This window comes from Taeniopygia guttata, chromosome 4 (genome assembly GCF_048771995.1).
Source record: "Taeniopygia guttata chromosome 4, bTaeGut7.mat, whole genome shotgun sequence".
In the NCBI taxonomy this organism is placed as follows: domain Eukaryota; kingdom Metazoa; phylum Chordata; class Aves; order Passeriformes; family Estrildidae; genus Taeniopygia; species Taeniopygia guttata.
In genome coordinates, this window is record NC_133028.1 from 47,819,842 (window position 1) to 47,837,701 (window position 17,860).

The 17,860-nt window shown below is 43.5% G+C and overlaps 1 protein-coding gene and 1 long non-coding RNA gene across 2 annotated transcripts in view; one reads left to right on the top strand and one right to left on the bottom strand.

Moving 5' to 3' along the window:
* Window positions 1-15,162, bottom strand: part of ARHGEF38 (Rho guanine nucleotide exchange factor 38) — a 39,359-nt gene extending 24,197 nt beyond the window's left edge. The window contains exons 1-3 of the mRNA XM_002193903.7: window positions 14,837-15,162; window positions 4,010-4,212; window positions 1,430-1,553 (exon numbers count right to left, since the gene is read on the bottom strand). Coding sequence (XP_002193939.7) covers window positions 1,430-1,553; window positions 4,010-4,212; window positions 14,837-15,023 — 514 coding nt within the window. The 5' untranslated portion in view covers window positions 15,024-15,162. The remainder of the gene's footprint in view (window positions 1-1,429; window positions 1,554-4,009; window positions 4,213-14,836) is intronic.
* Window positions 6,431-8,410, top strand: LOC140683985 (uncharacterized). Its single transcript, XR_012055729.1, has 2 exons — window positions 6,431-7,235; window positions 7,816-8,410. It is a non-coding gene; the product is annotated as an uncharacterized lncRNA (long non-coding RNA).
* Window positions 15,163-17,860: the final 2,698 nt, after the last annotated feature.

Sequence of the window (17,860 nt, forward strand, 5' to 3'; positions counted from 1 at the left end):
TATAGTGATGCAATTATTCTCCCTATTTTTGTCTCAGCCTTCAGAAGAATGTCTCACACCTTACTTGACAACCTTTTTCCTGTCATAAATTAGCCAACTCTGATCAATGATCCCCTGCATTTTCACGGTTCTTTGTCTGATTCTGGAGAAATACCTAATAGGTAGATGAAATTGTTTGTCTTTACTTCTGAATGTGGCAGGGAACTAATAGCATGATTCTCTTGGCTGTGAGAAAGGCACTTCCTGCTAGAATAGAACATTGCTTATTAAGAGTATGACTCATCATGATGCACTTTTACTGAAAGAGTGCCAAACAACACAGACGCATCAAACTACGTTAAGCTGTTGCCTTGGCAAACCAGATTGAGACGTGTTAGGATTAATACTTTTCCCAAGCCTCTTATGCTTTAATATCCTGTTTCTTAGTAAAGTGGCAACTGATATTTTTTACCCAATTATTTGAGAGAAGAGGGGGACTTTCTATAACGTGGTACTTGTGGTATGTGGTCAGGTTAGGAAAGAAAGAACCTCTCTTGACCTCTGAATCACAGCTGGAAGTTTTTTAAACAGAACTGTTTAATTTTTTAAACTAAACAGTCTGGCTTTGCACTGAAGCAAATTCAGAATTCTCACCTGATCCCTTAAGGTAGCTCACCCTAAGGTGCCTCTGCACTGACAAAGCAGTCATAGGAGAACTGATGTGTGCTGGTAGCTTCTCAAATCTCTCCAGCTGTGCCAGAATGTCACGTGAATCACAGCCTTAATGTTCATGACCCAACCTGCAGAACTTGTGACTGTTGTGACATATTCAGGGCAAACCTATTTGCTGAAAAAGCCTGTGATCCCCACAGACATTCCCACACAGAATCCCACAAACTTCAGATTCATTACATCTTTCTCTGCTGTCCATGTCCCTGTCAAGCACATTTACCACCTCTTACAGGAACTGTATTACCAGTAGATACATGTTTAGAGTGTTTGGGGTGGGTTGGGGTTTGATATGCTTGTTATTCCAAACATTTTTAATGGTTTTTGTGAATGGCACAACTCTGAGTATGCAAAATAAGAGTTTGAGTCAGCACAAGTGGATTTAGGTAGGCAGTATCAAACTAGATGAAACATATCTTAGCAGTAAGTTGTATAACTGAGTGCAACAGGTTTTACTCATTCTAAACCCATTTTCTCTTTCCTTCCTTCCTTCTGCTCAGCATTCAGATGGATAAAAAAAAAAAAAGCATCCTAATCATATAAGTACAGTACAGCAACTGGACAGGTTTCACATGTCATTTTTCCTGTGTCATTTTGGACAGCTTCTAGCATGCCAGCCTCTGAGAGGGGTACTAGCTAAGTCTGATGAGTAGAGGACAGGAGAGTGTTGTGTTTATTCTTTCACATAGCTTTGTAGAACTCAAGAGGACAGTAAACATACCGATTATTTGCATGGGTGGTTCCACATCTGTTGTGGCTTCTTCCAGCAATGACAGCAGTTTGGCTGATAGTTGATGGACCAATTCAATGTTGCTAAACAAGCCATCCACGTCAAAGCGAGCAATCTAATGGAATACAAATATTAAGCAGCTACTGACAAAGGATGAAGAAGGACGTTGTGTGTACTACACAGCTTCACTTGCTATGCCCTGAGTGTTCAACACTTCAGGAAGCACCACTTCTGCAAAACCTCATATAAACATCCTCCTTTTGACTTCAAGGACACATACACAGTTTTCACATTAGTATAATATGGTTGACGCAGTTGACAAAGTGTACATTATCAAGTGTTTTTAACCGTATTTTGAACTATCCCTAATTTGAAACTGTTTACCTAGGAAGGAAATAAATATTATCATCTGAATAAAGAAAAGATCCCTAGCTGGCTTTGAAATGTTTGTTTACTTTCCCACTGGGGAAAACAATAGTTGACAGTGGGTTTGATTCCCTGATTACCTCTCACTACATACCTCTCAATATTATCAGTGGCCACTACATAAACTGAGAGCTTGGCACTTTGGTGCCAGCTATCAGGTACAAAGACTTCTAGATAGCTGGTGCTATTTTAAGTTAGTTGTCCTTTAAATCCAAAGTCAAGTCATATAACTTCCATGAAAAGAAACACATTTCTAATTCAGGATAATAATACAACCTAAAGAACCTGGGCACACAACATGGATTTCAGTGAATTTTATCAATTTCTACCAACAGAAAATTTGATTCTGTGTCCCTCCTCATCTTACAGGAAGTAAAAGATTTCCAGGACATGTACTTTTCATCGCACAGCAGGGCAATAGTCACTATTTGGGGATCATTGGAGATAACCAGTGGTAATGTGCTCATCCTGAGATCAAAGATGAGACAATTTCATCACCCATATCGATACTCTCTGAACCTACCTCTCCATTTGGAAGAGAATTGCTGATTTACATAGCAGCTTACCAGATGCCAGGAGGATCAAATTGCATGCTATTGCAACAAAATCAGAAATATGCTTTCAGTATTGATGCAGTTAATTTCTTTATAAGCATTATAGGGGCTAAAACATGTTTTATCCATTTGGAAATATGAAACAGATTCATTGCCTAGACCAATTTTCTAAACACATTATAAACTTTCAATATGATAGTTTATTGGACAACTAGCATTAAAAACATATAACATTCCTGAAAGCCTTTCAAAAATGCGGAGGTTATTAGATTAGGACAGTTATAATCCCTAAATTACTTTTCCTGTATATATCTAGCACAGGACTTCTGACCTCCTCCCCAGCATGTCTACATAGTATTTGGAGCTACATCGTGCATGGATACTTCCACACATTAACACAATGACAAAGGACAGAATCAAAAAGAATGTTTTCAGTTGGGTGAAAAAGAGTGATGGAATACAGCACATTTGTCAAAAATCTCAGTCAGTTCAACCAGGCAATACTCTTGCTCAGTGCTGGTCAGGCTGGAGAGGAAGTCAAGCAGAGACTACTTCTACGTGGATGAACAAGTGAGGGAGGAAGAAGTCAAGAACTCCTTAAAGTTATGTCAGCAGATGCCAGCTCTCCTGAAAATGGGTTGGAACAAATTCTGACAGAGTCTCAGAAAAGCAAAAATGTCCTGCAGGAGTTTTAGTAGCACAGGTTAAGAGGCCCTGCCAATGTCACCTAAAGACACTTTGGCGTCTGCACCTGTATTTTGTCACCAGTTTAATAAAAAACCCTACATAAAGATTACGTGGGTTATGGTCTATTTAAAATTATTTTTATTCTATTTCTGCAGCAGATATAATTTGTACAGCCTCTGTGATGCTATGTTTCAGGCCTCACAGACACAAATCTTTCTCTGGACAAGCTCCTCTATTTCCAGCACCATTTTTCTACAATGTTGAAGAAAAGGTGTTCTTTGAAGTCTCAGCTGAAAAAGAAAATAGGTATCATTGGCCTAATAAGGTCTTTCCCATGAAAGGTAGTTTATGAGCCTTCTTTCTTAAGTGTACCTCTTTTGTGTGGAATACAAATATATCAAGTCCTCACTGGCCTGTCAAGCATGATATTTATCCACCACAGCTGTCTGAAAGGATGGATAAAGTTATCTTAACAATTGAATTTAACCTTGATGCAGAGGTTCATGCCATTCCAAGTCTCTACTGTGGAAAAAATCTTTGCTTTGGAGGTAAGTATCTGCTGTGGCACGTAACCAGGGTTATAACTACAGAGCAGAAGGGAGAGCTGGAAGCTGCTACTGCAGCCCACAGGCAGGGATGTAATATCCAAGCTGACCTCTGGACAAGTTCCTCAGTGCAGGCTTTATGCAAGTGCAGCACAAATGGTCAGGAGCATATCTGACCTTCCATGCTCCTCACCAGAGCCCTGACACATCACGTCCCAGACTGCTGGCTCCAGACCCACTCCCAGCACCATGTCACTCTTGTGCTGACACTTGTGCTTGCATGGAGATTGTCTGCAAGCAGAACATGGCTGAGCTGAGACCTCGGCATCGCCGCCTCATCCTCCGCCCCCAGCGCTCACCTGCATGTTTCTCAGGGGCTGAATCACTTCCTTGATGCAGAGATCCAGGTCGCTGATATAGTCTTTCTCTGTCTGCAAGAGTTCTGCGATGATTTTCACCCTCCTGGCCATCATGCGTCTGCTGACTTCTTCTTCTTCTTCCTCTTCGTCCTCCTGCAGTGGGGTGGCAGGTGTTGAGGACACTGCCTGTGGAGCCATTTTTTCTGGTAAAAAAAGGAAGAGATTTGTGAGGAGTGTCATAATTCCACATGCTCACCCAGCTTGCCCTGCATGACCATGGATGGTGGACAAATGGCCATGGCAAGCATGAAAAGAAGCTTAAGAAATGGCAAACCCAAATCAGACTGAGTGTCATCCCGTCTCTTTCTTCTAAAAGTGGACAGGGGTATGCCAAAGCAACTCATCCATTTGGTGTTAAGGGGATAACCCATCACCAGCTCCCCTGGTTTAGATGTTTGGTATCGGGCAGAAATTTTCTATGGAGCATGAGAGAGTCTAAATCTTGTCACACTGAAATTCAAGGATAGCTGATGCGCTGCTACTCCTTTGAAAGCAGTCGTGGTCTGACTTCTATTATGATTTGGAGGATGGTAGAAAATGTGCTCCTGTGAAAGAAAAAGGCTGTTTACCATAAAAAAGCTTCACAATAATAACCTTTGTTCTGTACAATGTAACTTTGAGTCTATTCATGGGAAATTGAGGACTGCAAGTACTGGATGACAAACTTTCAAGTGAAGACAATGTTACTAACAATGATGATGAATCCTCCAGCTCTGTTTAAAAATATTTTTTTGAAAGAGACAAAGGAATTCAAGGAGAATATGAGAAAACCTCTAAGGATCAATAACAACAGTTTCTTGGAACAACAGAGATCATTTGGATTAGGACATTCTTCACTGTTTTTCAGTACTTACCACCTAGGATACCTATTTTGTTTCAAATACATGAAAATGCAAGTGACTCTTCTACAGATGGGTAATTTATGTACATTACAGGACCTGCATACAAACTACTTATCTGTAAGGATGGTATTCCCCCTTGCTGGTCTGCAAGCCAACCTGCAGAGATCCATGTCAGCTGTAAAAAGGGCACTGACAATTCCTATTTTTCATTAAGAAACACACACACAAAACCCAAAAACAAAACAAAAAAAATGCAAGTCTAATATTTCAGAAGCTATTCTGGTGTTTTTCTGCTAGCCACAAGATGGTGCAGAGTACCAACAAAGATGGACATATCATTAGCCTGCTCAAGTCTGCATCACTCAGGCTGAGCTTTGACAGCCCCGGCTTTTATTGCTCAGCAGCAAAGGCTGGGAATCTCTGCTGACGGTCAGACTGCTACACCTTCATGTCAGCTTCTTGTACAGACTGTACTGAAGGAGGTAATAGAAAGCAGTATCAGGAGCTTTGCTCACTGATTATATTGCAGTTATTTGAATTGATTGTTAATGGTAAGTGAGCATCCAGTGCATGAGCACTCCAGTGAGCATCAAACAGCACAACTCGCCCCTACAACATCAGCCAAGGGGGTAGAGGATAGCCCACAGCTGGACCTGTGGGAACCAAGCACCATTCAGGACAGAGAGATTTGAGCCATCTTCCAACAAGAGGTGCAAAATATGATAAATCCAATATATTATCTTTGCCAATCCCTTGTACAATTATGCTGGCCACTGATATTCAGAAAGGACAGGTTTTTATTAATGAATCTTGCACCAGGTATTCAAGTGAGACTGATGTGACCACAGATAGTTTAAAATAGCTGCTTTTGGGATGGTATGTCTGTCTCTGCACCACTAGTTTTAAACAGTGAGGACCAAGAACATAAACAGATCTGGGTGGGGGAATGGAAAGCAGAGGAGTAGGGGAGCTGTTTTCTCAAACTTTTTCGTATTTTGATACACTTTTCAGCTTGGAGTTTTTAGCCTTGAAGTTTGTGCATAACACAGGCATGAACATTTTGTCCTCAAGTTTGTACAGACACAATGAAATGGAAACATGAAGAGAATGTCTTCCCTCTGCAAGGCCTTGGCTGTCAAAAGAATTTTAGGCTTAACCTTGCACTGATGAGTTTGTGCTGGTGTGATTGCATGAACTGCACAAGAGTTTGCACTGCTGCAGAGGTCATCCACCAAAGGTGCTGTGTGCTGAATATTACAGATTCTGTCCTATAGTGAGAAGGAGAGCAAAACTGGTACCAGTATCACTTCACAACTCCCTCGGAGAAATTTACTGCTGGGGTTGCAGAACGGGACCACCTTGCCTGCTGCTGGTACTTTTTTGTCTAAAAACTTACAGTATGTAACCACATTTGTAAATTAACAAGGAACCACATGAACAATTAATTCCTATTTCACTTTTGCACCAAAATCAGGATTTTTCTTGAGATTGGGTGTGAAACTGTTTGCATGAATGCGTGAAGAGTTCAGGGCAGCTCCTGAGAAAGCACAGAGAGGAAGATCTCAGAAGTGTAGTTTTGCCTTAGACACAGATATTATGATATCAGATGGAATTTTAAGGTAAACACAAGATGCTGTACAAAAAAACTTTCTAATCTTTTATATTCGTGGCAGAGGAGGCCATTATATGAGCAAAATAAAGCCACTGTATTTCACTTCAGGCTGCAAGTCATAATCCCTTGAGAGGCTGCTCTTTCAGTTTGTGTCATTAGATAGCCCTGATCAAATTTGATTCTTGAATTATGTCAGAGCTCATCTATAATCATTATTGCATGATACATAATAATGCCAGGAAAGAAAAATTATTCTCAACAGGAAGAAGTAATCACGAGAAATATCAGTTAGATGCTGTTTCCTTATAGAAAACATGTTTTTTAATAAATGTTTCCTTTAGTTAAATGTAATACAATTTTCCATTTTCACTCAATATGTTCACTTTTTCATTTCAGGCATATCTGTCTCTATAGAATGCAAAAGCAAGATTTTGAAGTGACGATTACAGCCAAAATGTATGATTTCATGTTCAGCTGATTGCTTTTGACCAGTTTGAGAACATTAGTAGTTAGCTGAAATCCTTGTGGAGTAAGTGCAAGTTTAATGATTCTACAAACAGTGAGTGCATATCTGGAATATAATCAGACTCATTTCTACCTGGCAATGTGTACTAGGCCTGGAACAGCTGAAGAGAGGATTAGCAGGAAAAGACATCGCTGAGAATTAACTGCTACAGTAAGAATTTGACTCATTTGTCCTCAGAGATACCAGGTATAGAAAAATGAAAAAAGAGCCTGTTGAATAGATTATTAAACTGTTATGTCTTAAGCCCAGTTTACAAAAAACTAACTGGTACTTTTACTAGAAATAAGAATAAAAAGTAGAAGGCAATATTTGTAATTAATGCTTTTGTGATGTCAGCTATCTGCAGGAGTTGCCTTTCTAGAGGACATTCCTTTGGAGATGACTTAGGTTTTTCTACTGTGTATTGAAGTACATGACTGTAGTTGCATGAAACAAGAGGTTCATTATGTGATGACAAGGACAAAACCTACAAAAGCAGATTCTTGCAAGTGTGAAGTCTAAAGATGTCCCCCAGATGGAGACATCCACAGTGTGGTGAGGGCATGGAGGAACAGAGCTTGCAATGTGCAAATGCAGCAGCTCTCTTCTAGGCCCAGGGGAGGTACTGGGGGACTGTTCCAATCTGCTAAGAGGGAGGAGAGGCAGGTTTGCCTCAATCCACAACTGCAGAAAGGAACCAGGTGCTAAACATACCTGAAAGCGAGATTAAAACACAAACGAGGTTAAATGCTGGGATCCAGAGTGATGTGATTTTTTTTTTTCATAGAAGAAGAAAGAAAGAGAGAAAATCAGAAAAGTGGGAAAATGCCTACTTATAATAATTACAAGAAGCACAGGAAAGGGGTTACCACCACCATGGGTCCAGTGCTGGCCTGCAGAGTGCGATGGGGAAGATCTGCGCGAGTGCAGCGGGTCTTTCTCCAGTGAAGTCTCTCCAAGAGCAGCCCAGTGACCCAGCGAGGAAGCAGCGCCACAGCAGCAGCACCAGAGTGGGATGGGGAGCATGGGCAGCCTCACTGGAGCAGCCAGGACCACGAAGGACAGCGCAGACAGCAAAGATTCCGGCACTGTGTGGATTTTTGCAGATCAGCCCCCCCAGTGACAGTTTAGGCGTTTGTTTTTAGAGGGTTTTGAAAGCAGCAATCCTCACGTCCACTTCATGAAGTTGGCTGGCTCCCTGGTGTATCAAAAAGTTTGCTGCTTGCTTGCTAAATGTATCAAAAGTTTGTTGCTCACTGCTCTGGTGTATCAAAAGTCTGCTGCTTGCTTAATGTATCAACTAAAAGCTCTATGAATAACTTTCAGCAGGATGCCTCATTTTCTAAAATAAAGCAGTTTCTAGCGGTTTGTTTTAAAGGTAACTTAATACTTTAATTTTTAAACCATAATCTTCAAAGAGGTAATGGAGAAACACTCCTTAAATTTTACTCAGTACAGGGACCCACAGCAAGCGAACGGAGGAGCAGCCATAACAGGCCTGCAAGATCTCTGTGCATAAATCTGCCTGGTTTTCATGTCTAGAGAGTGAGCAGCTCCAAGAGGTCTATTCTAGCCATCCTTCCTCCCAGGTAAGATGCTCTGATTGGATATTAGGTTTGCTCTTGGTGTGGGGACCTAAATTTCTCCCCATCCAGTGCTTCCCATGTGGAACCAAAGGAACTAGCACAGAATATAGGAACAAGTACAGTGATGCTGGGGTGTGGAGTGAGTTACAGACCTTTTTGTTACCTAGGCAGCATTTGAAAGATACCAAAGGCATGCGAGTTCTGCACTCACACTGCGCAGATATCAGGATTTTGCCTGGCACAAGGGACTGGTGAAGGCATAAGTTATCAAGGTATAACAAACAAACTACAGAATTACTCTGTTTCCACATGTTAAGCATGAGTTTTTATCACCCTGGATAAATTATTCCTCTGTGAAAGCAAGTCCTCAGATAGCCTTTACCCTCAGATAACCTAGCAATTACACAAGGGAATGTACACCAACTTTTATCAGCTGGATTTGGGAATGAAATGCAGGCAGCCAAGTCCAGAGACTGGTGCCATGGCAGCTTTCCTCTCCCTCCTCATGCTGTGTCTCTGGCTCTGTTCTCTACACGCCTGCATCCACTGCAGAAGCAGTGGGAGGCTGGGAAGGCTGCAGGGCACTGAGACACTGGGATCCATGGAAGTGAGGGAGACAAACAGGACAAGCAGTGGGGAAAGATGGAGTGTGACTATGTGCAGAGGAAGTGCATCACATTAGATAACACACCAGAGTTTTACTCCAGATGCCCCTCCCTTTGTGAGGGACCACATGGGGTGTCCTTACAATTCTCACCAGAGTTCTTACAGTGCAACAATACAGTGCAAACATGGTGCAAATTAGGCCACTGAAGACTAACTTGGGCATTGAAACAGAAAAGTACTGGGAGGGGCTTGAGGAAAACTTTTGTTTTTCTTTTATTGAGAGGCTCAATTAAAGAAAAACAGCAGCATTGCACATGAGCAGGTTTGCTGTGCAGAGGCTGTGAGCATCACATGCAAAAAGCCCCTTTTCTGAACCCAGGAAGAAAACACTGCAGGACCAGAATGACCTTGCACCCGTATTCCTGGGCAACAGGTTTGCTTATAAAATCTGCATCAGAGACTTCTGTGCAATTAGGTCATTCAATCTTTGATCATTTTTCTGTTCCATAAGGTACAGAGAATATTTACATTCAACATGCAGGTTCTTTCTTCAATTCCTTGACAGCAGACCGCTCTAATTATGTGTGTGCTGACAGGACTACAGAGAGCTCCCATGTGACCGTGGTGGAAGGGAAGAAAGCTTATCATCAGGTGACAGAAGAATGCCCTTATTGTTAGCTCCAATACTTACAAATAAACCTTCCCAGGGTGTCACATACCTGTATAAATACACCATCCCTGTGGCACTGAGCTAATATGTTAATAGAGCAGGAACTGGGGAAGGGCTGTACCTGAACCACTTCCTCCAGGACTCAAGCACCTCAAGATTTGGCATGGATTAGCTGTATGAACTGGGGCGCACAATGCAAAGTATCCCAATTAACAAAATGTTTGCTAATATGCTCAGAGAAGGATCCATAACCCTCCTTGTGTCCCAGTCTTCCCTTGGGCTGCAGATCCCAGTTCTACTCCTGGGAACTCCTAAGAGGTAGCTCCTAAGAGTCCTCAGCCCCACAGCAAGGCTTGGTTGTGCTAAGTGCTGTGCAAACACTGCGGCACAAAATGGATTAGACTCGGAAAAGATGAGCTCGCTTGCTTCCCAGCCTGACAGACAATAATTTCAAGGAACAACTCCAGCTTTATTACAGCACAAGATAACAGAATTAGATCCCCCGAGCTTAAATTTGCATGTGAAAAATACAAGTATTTGTTAGATCATCACTTCTCATCACAGGGCACAGGGGGGAGAATTTTCATCGAGCCATCTCCTGCACGTCAGGAAATAACCTGAAATTTTACTCCTTACTGTACTTTAGCAAGCCAGCAGCACCACGGATCAATACATTCTGCAGTGAATAAGATATCATCTGCATTGTAATCCATAGAAAGTTAGCACAAAGCAAATAAGGAACTGAGGAGTGGCACAGAGGAGGTGCAAGAAGCTGACAGCATGGGCAGCCCATGCAGGAAGGAGTGGTGTGCTCTGCAAGCAGGGAGGAGGCTGGGATGGAGAAAGGTGCCCTGCTTGAGATGAAGCAAAGGTGGATGAGCTGCCTCTGACTGGGCTTTTGTACAAGAGATAGCAGCTTTCCCAGAATTTGTATAATTTTGCTGGTTTCTGCATTATTACTAGTGTTAGTATTTTTCATAACTACATTAGACAGAGAAAACACACAGCATTCAGGGTTCAGACATGAGCTCTGAGGCAGTGTATTGTGGTAGCTGTGAGATTTGAATCACTGTCTAATACAGGTATGTCCCTGATGCATTTTAAATTGAACTGTGTGCAAATCATTTACCAGGGCAGTTGACCCATTCACAGCCAAAGTTGTAAGGGAGTTAATATGTAATAATTTGTAAGTCAGGGTGCTTTTTTTGAGGCATTAATTGTTTCGCTGAGCACTGAAAATGTGACCTCTGATTCCTTCAGAAAACTCACCACACTCTGTAGCTCATTTTTCACAGCAAGCACAAGCCTGGCATACAATTATTAGCAAAACCCAGCAATCTGCCCAAAACCTAACATATACTGAACTATGCTTCAAATGCCTTTTCATGGTGTGCCCTTTTCAGTTAATAGCATTAATAGCAATGCTAATCTGCACTGATCTTGCAAACATTTATGTGCCGATAACTGCATCAAGCAAATCCTTTTTATTGAAATACATATATACTCACAGACTGGAAGCTTTGGGTTAATTCAAAGACTGATCCCAACATTCATACAATATAAAAATATTAATATAGTTACTTTTAAAGCTGCTACTGATGGATTCTCACTGTAGAAAAGGTAATTCATACCAGCTAATCAGCTATAGATAATACATTTGAAAATAAAGATGCTAAATATCACTTTTTGTTTTGCAACTTCTCCATTCCTCTTGAAAGAATATACCTGCTGAATTTTCTAGTGAATGTAGAGCAGAGCAATGCATAGAAATGTCACAGGAGTTCTGCCTTAGCTCTAGACAATATTTCTGCATCTTCACCACAGATGCTACTGAATATATCTTCCTCAACCCCACTCTTCCTTCTTCAGAAAAGTAATGTCCAGTTGATGGAAGAAATATATATGGACTGATCAAGATATTCCGGGACTCTCCAAGGTATGCAAGTCTAATCGGAGTTCTAAATGACTGCATGGTTTTATCATGAACCTGGCATTTGATGGCAATCACCTTATTTCCCCCTATCTAAAATGAGGCTGGCAGGCATTTGGTTATCTCACAGGATGAGCTGAAGCACAGGCACGTTTCTTGCCAAGCTCCTTTAGAATATAATAGTTACTTTGCATCCTATTTCCTTTTTAAAAAGAGTAAAGTCAGGAAATGTTGCATGGCCATTCACACCAGATAAGCTATTGAATAGATGCATCTACTGTAGTCATTAACCATGAAAATGCTTTCTTGTGTCTTGATGAATCCTTAATTTTAAAGTGAAAACCACTTGCAGAAGTTTTCATCTTTGGCAATGTTATTGTGCACTGCTGTTTGTAGACTGACAGAACAAACCACCTCGATTACCCTGGAGATCTAGAGTGAGAAAAGCTCTTTCTCGCTCTTCATAGAAAACACTGGTCTACTGTATAAAACAAAACTTAAAAGAAATCCAAGCACAGAAATTGAATCCTTAGGAGGTTTTATGCCTGTGCTTTCTCTCTTGGGCTTTCTGTTTTGTTTTCTTCGCAGACTTTTATTTGGGGCCTCTATTTCTACCACACTGAGCTGCATTTTGAGCACATTCTTCAGAGCTGCTAGAAATGGCTGTGGAGGGCAGCAGCCCGGTTCCTACTCAGGGGAACCTTTAGAGTATGCAGGGGGCTGGAAGAGCCCTCGAGAGGTGCCTCGCCTCCGCTTCACCTTGCACAAATGTGCTGCAATGCTGATGTAGGCACCGGGGTGTGTAAAGACACCTTGGTCCCTGTGCTCTGCCTAAGCTGCCTGCCACTAGCACAGATCAGGGTCCTGCAGCCCCTGGCTTTTACCTGTGCAAACCTGCCCCACTCACAGGAGATTTCCTTCTGCAGGGTTTGCTACTGTTGCATCTCTCTTACACATCCTCGTCTGTGCTAATACCTAGCCCAGGTCTGCAGAGTATGTGTTAGAGAGCATATTAACAGGAGCCAATAGAAGGGAGGGGCAACTAAACACAGAGTTTACCTCACAATTCGTATCGGAAGCAAGTGCAAATTACTATTTGTATCTTTTTACAAAGCATTTACCACTCTAGGGTGATCAGAAAGTCCCGACCAGGTAACACACACCAGACAAGCTGTCACCAACAGAGCTGCCGGTTTTCTTAACGAGAATGAAAAACTCAAAAGCTTTGTGCCAACAAAACCACTTCTTTGCTATAAGCTGCTTTGCATCCAAGTGCTAGGAGAAAAATGCAGAACACAAAGGTGTACAACCACAGCACATCGTCAGTGCTGGCAGGCAGCACATTAGGTCCGGGATCCGTGATCGTTATCACATTCAGGCACATCCTCCTCAGAAAAATTTGATCCAGGTCAGGCCTTGGCACACAACTGCATTTCTATGGCGACTGCAAATACACTTTATAGGAATTTCTACCGCCTTTGTATTTTCACTCTGAGGACAGGCAGCTTCTAATCCAATGCAAGCCTGCAGGCACCTTTTTAACCCATCACTGTTTTTCTTAAACAAACGCAAGCAAATAGAGTGAGCTGATACCAGACCGTGCTTTGCAATACCTGGCCATGGCAGTCCCAGCATGTGGCAGGAGCTGTAAAGCTGGATTTACTGTCTCCTTGGACTGCTGCCATAAACATAACCTCACGCTCTGCCATGACTTCCTGGGCTTCCCCACCGCCTCGGCTTCAGTTTTAAACAGGAGACATTCATGGCTTGAATACGGCTGACACAGGACAAAGATTTCACACCTTTTTGCTGGATACTTCTCTGATAGCCTTGACCTCACCTGGCCAACCCCATTCACGAGTTAAAATCTGCTGTTTTGATGGGACACCTTCCAGGAGCTTGCCACAGCGATCCATGCTTGTGCCCTGAAACACCCCTGCCAGATTCTTGAATCGTGGGCCTGACCTAATTGCGTAGTTTTCACTTTCTCATTGATTAGCTATCATGAGAAGGGAATAGCACAATTGATGAACCTCTCTGTTCTCAGCATATGCAGTCCCCATAGAAAACCTATTATTTCCAGGCTTATTATTTTATTTTCTGCTTTTATTGTCTCTCTGAAGCAATGCTACTTCCTAATTAAGTGCATCAAAACCACAGTACAGCAATCCAAAGTATTTTTCTATTTTATTTCCTCATAAAGGATTATGGTTGCAAAAATGACTGTCACTAAGCAGTTATAGCACTATTAGTAATACACACTTATTCGATAATAATACTCTAACGCTGTTGTTCAAGACCCTGGAAAACCACAAAAATTCATCCGTTGGTGTTCCAGAGCACTCCCAGAAATTGCCATTCATATTCTTCATGCTGTTCCTCAATTTGTGGCATCACATTTAGTTTTTGATTGACAAACCCAGTACTGACATACTTCACTACAATTTGCAGTCCATATGCAATTTGGTGATTTGAAAAGCAACTCTCTCCATAATCACAGAATGGTATACTTTTCATCAGTATATCCATCCGAACACGTATTTGGACATACTTTAGTTCAGGCTTGTATGCAACAGTTTATAGACCACAATATTTTTAATTGAGAAAAACAAAGTCCTTGATGCTTCTAATTACTTGGCACATACCCTGCTTTAATGCAACAGCCAAAGACAGATAGGATGGAGGCATCCTGTTTTCACATTACTGCTGCAAATACATTCTGGTGAATGAGGAAGATTTTGGTTGCATACGAGTTTTGCAGGCACTCACCAAAACCTTCAATTATATTGTGTGTCCCGTCTACAAAACACCATTTAGAAAAATTAGGGGAAACTTCACAGTCTGGAGGTGGGGGACAAGGCTGAGAGGGGCCATTGCTCATTCCAGCTGTGGGTGTGGGGGAGCAGAGCCCGCCATTCCCTTCTTTATCTGAAGGCTGCAGCCTGGAGGGCATGGAGACACCACCCCAGCTCGGAGCATCCCTGGCAGCCGAGCACCCAACAAGCTTCCCCAGTACCTTGCAATTTCTGGCTGTACTCTGTCCTGTCGGACTGACTCCTCCTCAAGCTGCCGGGGTCCCCGGTGGTGGTGGTGCTCTCTACCACGGGCTCCGTCTTCCTCCTCTGCCCCATGTATAGCTTGTTCCTTAGCAGGGTCAAATTCCTCTTCCTTCCCCCGGTGCCGTCCTTCCCCGGACAGTCCATGTTTGCCAGGGACAGCTTTGCGTGGTGGTGGTGGTGGAGAGGGGACAATAGCTCGATTTTCAGGGAGGTGACCTCCCTGCCCAGGTGAAGGCTGGTTGCTTTGGCCTTGGTTTTGCAGCAGGGCTCTCCAGGCTCCGCAGGGCCCCGGGCTCAGCCCTGCCACCTGTGCCGGAGCAGCTCCACCCCCGGGAAGCTGCCGCCCCGGGCAGCGTTTGCATTCACCTGCCCTGTGTGCAGGCGCGCCCGGCGGGGCCGCTTTCAGAGCCAGCCCCGAACCGCAGCCGCTCCCGGGCCCTGTGCTGCTGCAGGGCCGTGGGTGCCGGCACAGAGGAGCGGGAATTGCCTCCTCCCGGCTCTGCAGGGAGATGCCCGAGCGTGGCACGGCAGCCCCCTTCCCTCTCTGCACTGCCGGGCAGGTGGAAGCAGAGAGCAAGGCCAGTGGGAAGGGGAAGCCAGCCACCCACTCGACCCTCACTCGGGCAGCCTGGTCAGGACTCCAGCTCCTTGCATATCAAGTTGCATCTGCCAGTCTCCTGACCCCACTGAGAGGTGTAGCTTTTGGGCTGGAAACTCCGGATCTACAGGTTTGAAAGGTGACCCGTCTCTCGAGACAATGAAGAAAAGGGCTGAGAAGGACATGAAAGCCCCCCCAGAAGGTAGGAAGCAGCATGGAGCTGGTGCTTGTCTTAAACCAGGCTCTATCCCGCTCCACACGGAGGGGCCAAAACCGAGGTGAAAGCCTGCCAAGGGCCCGTGAAGGGTACCACAGCCAACCACCATGCTGTGATAGCCAGGGGAGTGGGCACCAAAACACCTCTGGATTAGCTGCTGGAAGAGATCTTATTATCCTGTCTGTTAGCAATGGCCTCTGGCACACATGCTGTCTAGTGATCCTCTGCAGCGCCAGTCTAATCGAGCTCATGTCAAAACAGCAGGAGTTGCTGGCATCTAAGCTTGGACTGGACTTATCCTGGGAAGAGCCCCAACAGCCATCAGTAGCAATCACTGCTGCTGCTGTGATACCCAACCCAGTGGCCCTCGATGCTGTAGGAAATGCCTGGTGGGAGCCCCGTGGTTCAGCCTAATCGGTGTCAGTCTCACGCACAATTATTGCCACAGCATCTGCCAGGGGACACAACTAATGTCCCTCTGACAGAGGCTGGCAGAGCGTTTGGCTTTAGCACTGCACGCTATGTCCCTGGACTGTCTAGTAAAAACCAAGCTGGGATGAGACGTAGTAGTGTAACCTCCTTTCCAAGTTTTGTTTTTCTTTACAAAACTGGTCCTGTAATGCAATCTCCTCATCAAAGCCCTTCATTTCTACCCAACAGTGAAAATAAGAAGTTATGAAACTGTTAAGCAATAAACTACGTCAAATTGCAGCATCATGCCAGTGCTGCACAAAGTGTCCAGCCCAAACACAGCCTGGCAGAGGAATGAAGTGGTGAGGGGAATACTGGGAAGACTTTGTGCTCACACAGAGAAGTCACATATTACATAGGCAATTAATGTGCTACGTCCTCCTCTTTGATATTTCCTAAGAAACTCTTTATTCTGCAAGTCAGACCACAAAAGTTCCTTGAAAGGCAAAGCAGTGGTGACAGCAGGGAGAGGCGTAAGCAGGGACAGACTGGTGACATACTTGTGACAAGCATCAAAGCTCTAGCAACAAGTAGTACACAGACTAAAGTGGGAGCTAGGGAAATCAATCAGAAAATTTCCTTACACTGGGGACTTTGGGAGGAGTTTTTATTTGAAGCAATAGCTTGGTATTAATCGAGGGTGGTAAAACTGGTTTAAACAGTCACCACCCTGACTGCCCCCCTTCCACCGATGAATCTGTTCCCATTATTGCTGCAGGGTGTAAACATACGAATTTGAGATGAGATGGAGGAACTGATCTGGCAGAAAACTCCTTCCCTCGCCCCTTTTCCCTGGGCTATTTTCCATCTGGATCTGTGCTTCTGATTAGTTCCTCAACCAGCTAAGGAAGCAGTTGTGGCAGCATGAAGCAGGGGATGACGCAGGGCACATATGAACAGCTGTGGGTAGGGCTGATGGTTGCTTAGGCCAGAATTACCCAGAGAAGATATCTCTCCCCACCAGGATTTCAGTGTCATGCTTCCCAGAAAACAGAGGTCCCATCATTTTAGATGAGATTTCATTATATTTATTTAAATTAAAATGGTTTGGAGGAGAACTGGGGAATGTATCTTGGCTGGTGAAGGTGGAAGAACAAACTTAATAGAATTCTTGGCATTGTAAGTTCTGGCATATGTGCAGAGTTAAAGCCAAGACAGGATATAGTAAAGTTTGCTCAGGTGTTTATTACGACAGCAATCTCCTCACAGGCAAAAGTTGTCTTCCTCTTCAACTCAGTCACGGGGAGTGAAAAAGTACATGTTCATTCAGCAACAGAATTGTTATGGAGAAAGCCAGCTGTAGTTGCTGCTGCTGTTGCACTTGGAATGGTTTACATAGCTTTAGCTTGCAACATTATTTTGGAGAAAGCCACGACCCCAAAGCAGGTCTACACCACAGTTTAGAATGTAGATGGGAACTTACAAAATACCTCCTCTGTGCCACCCAACATAGGAAAGGCTGAAAATACCATACCTTCTGTGATATTCCAAATGAGTGGGACATGTTCAGAACTGGTAGCTTCCCTATCCCCTTTGGAGGGAGGGAAATTTGAGAGACAACCGGTTTTATCCATCATCACATTAAATCCCATCATGAATTTACACCACTGGGCTATGCCTGGCAATCAGCAGAGGGACTACATTAAAAAAATGTAATTGTTTTGTAACAGGTTTGAGCAAGCCCCCTATAAAATC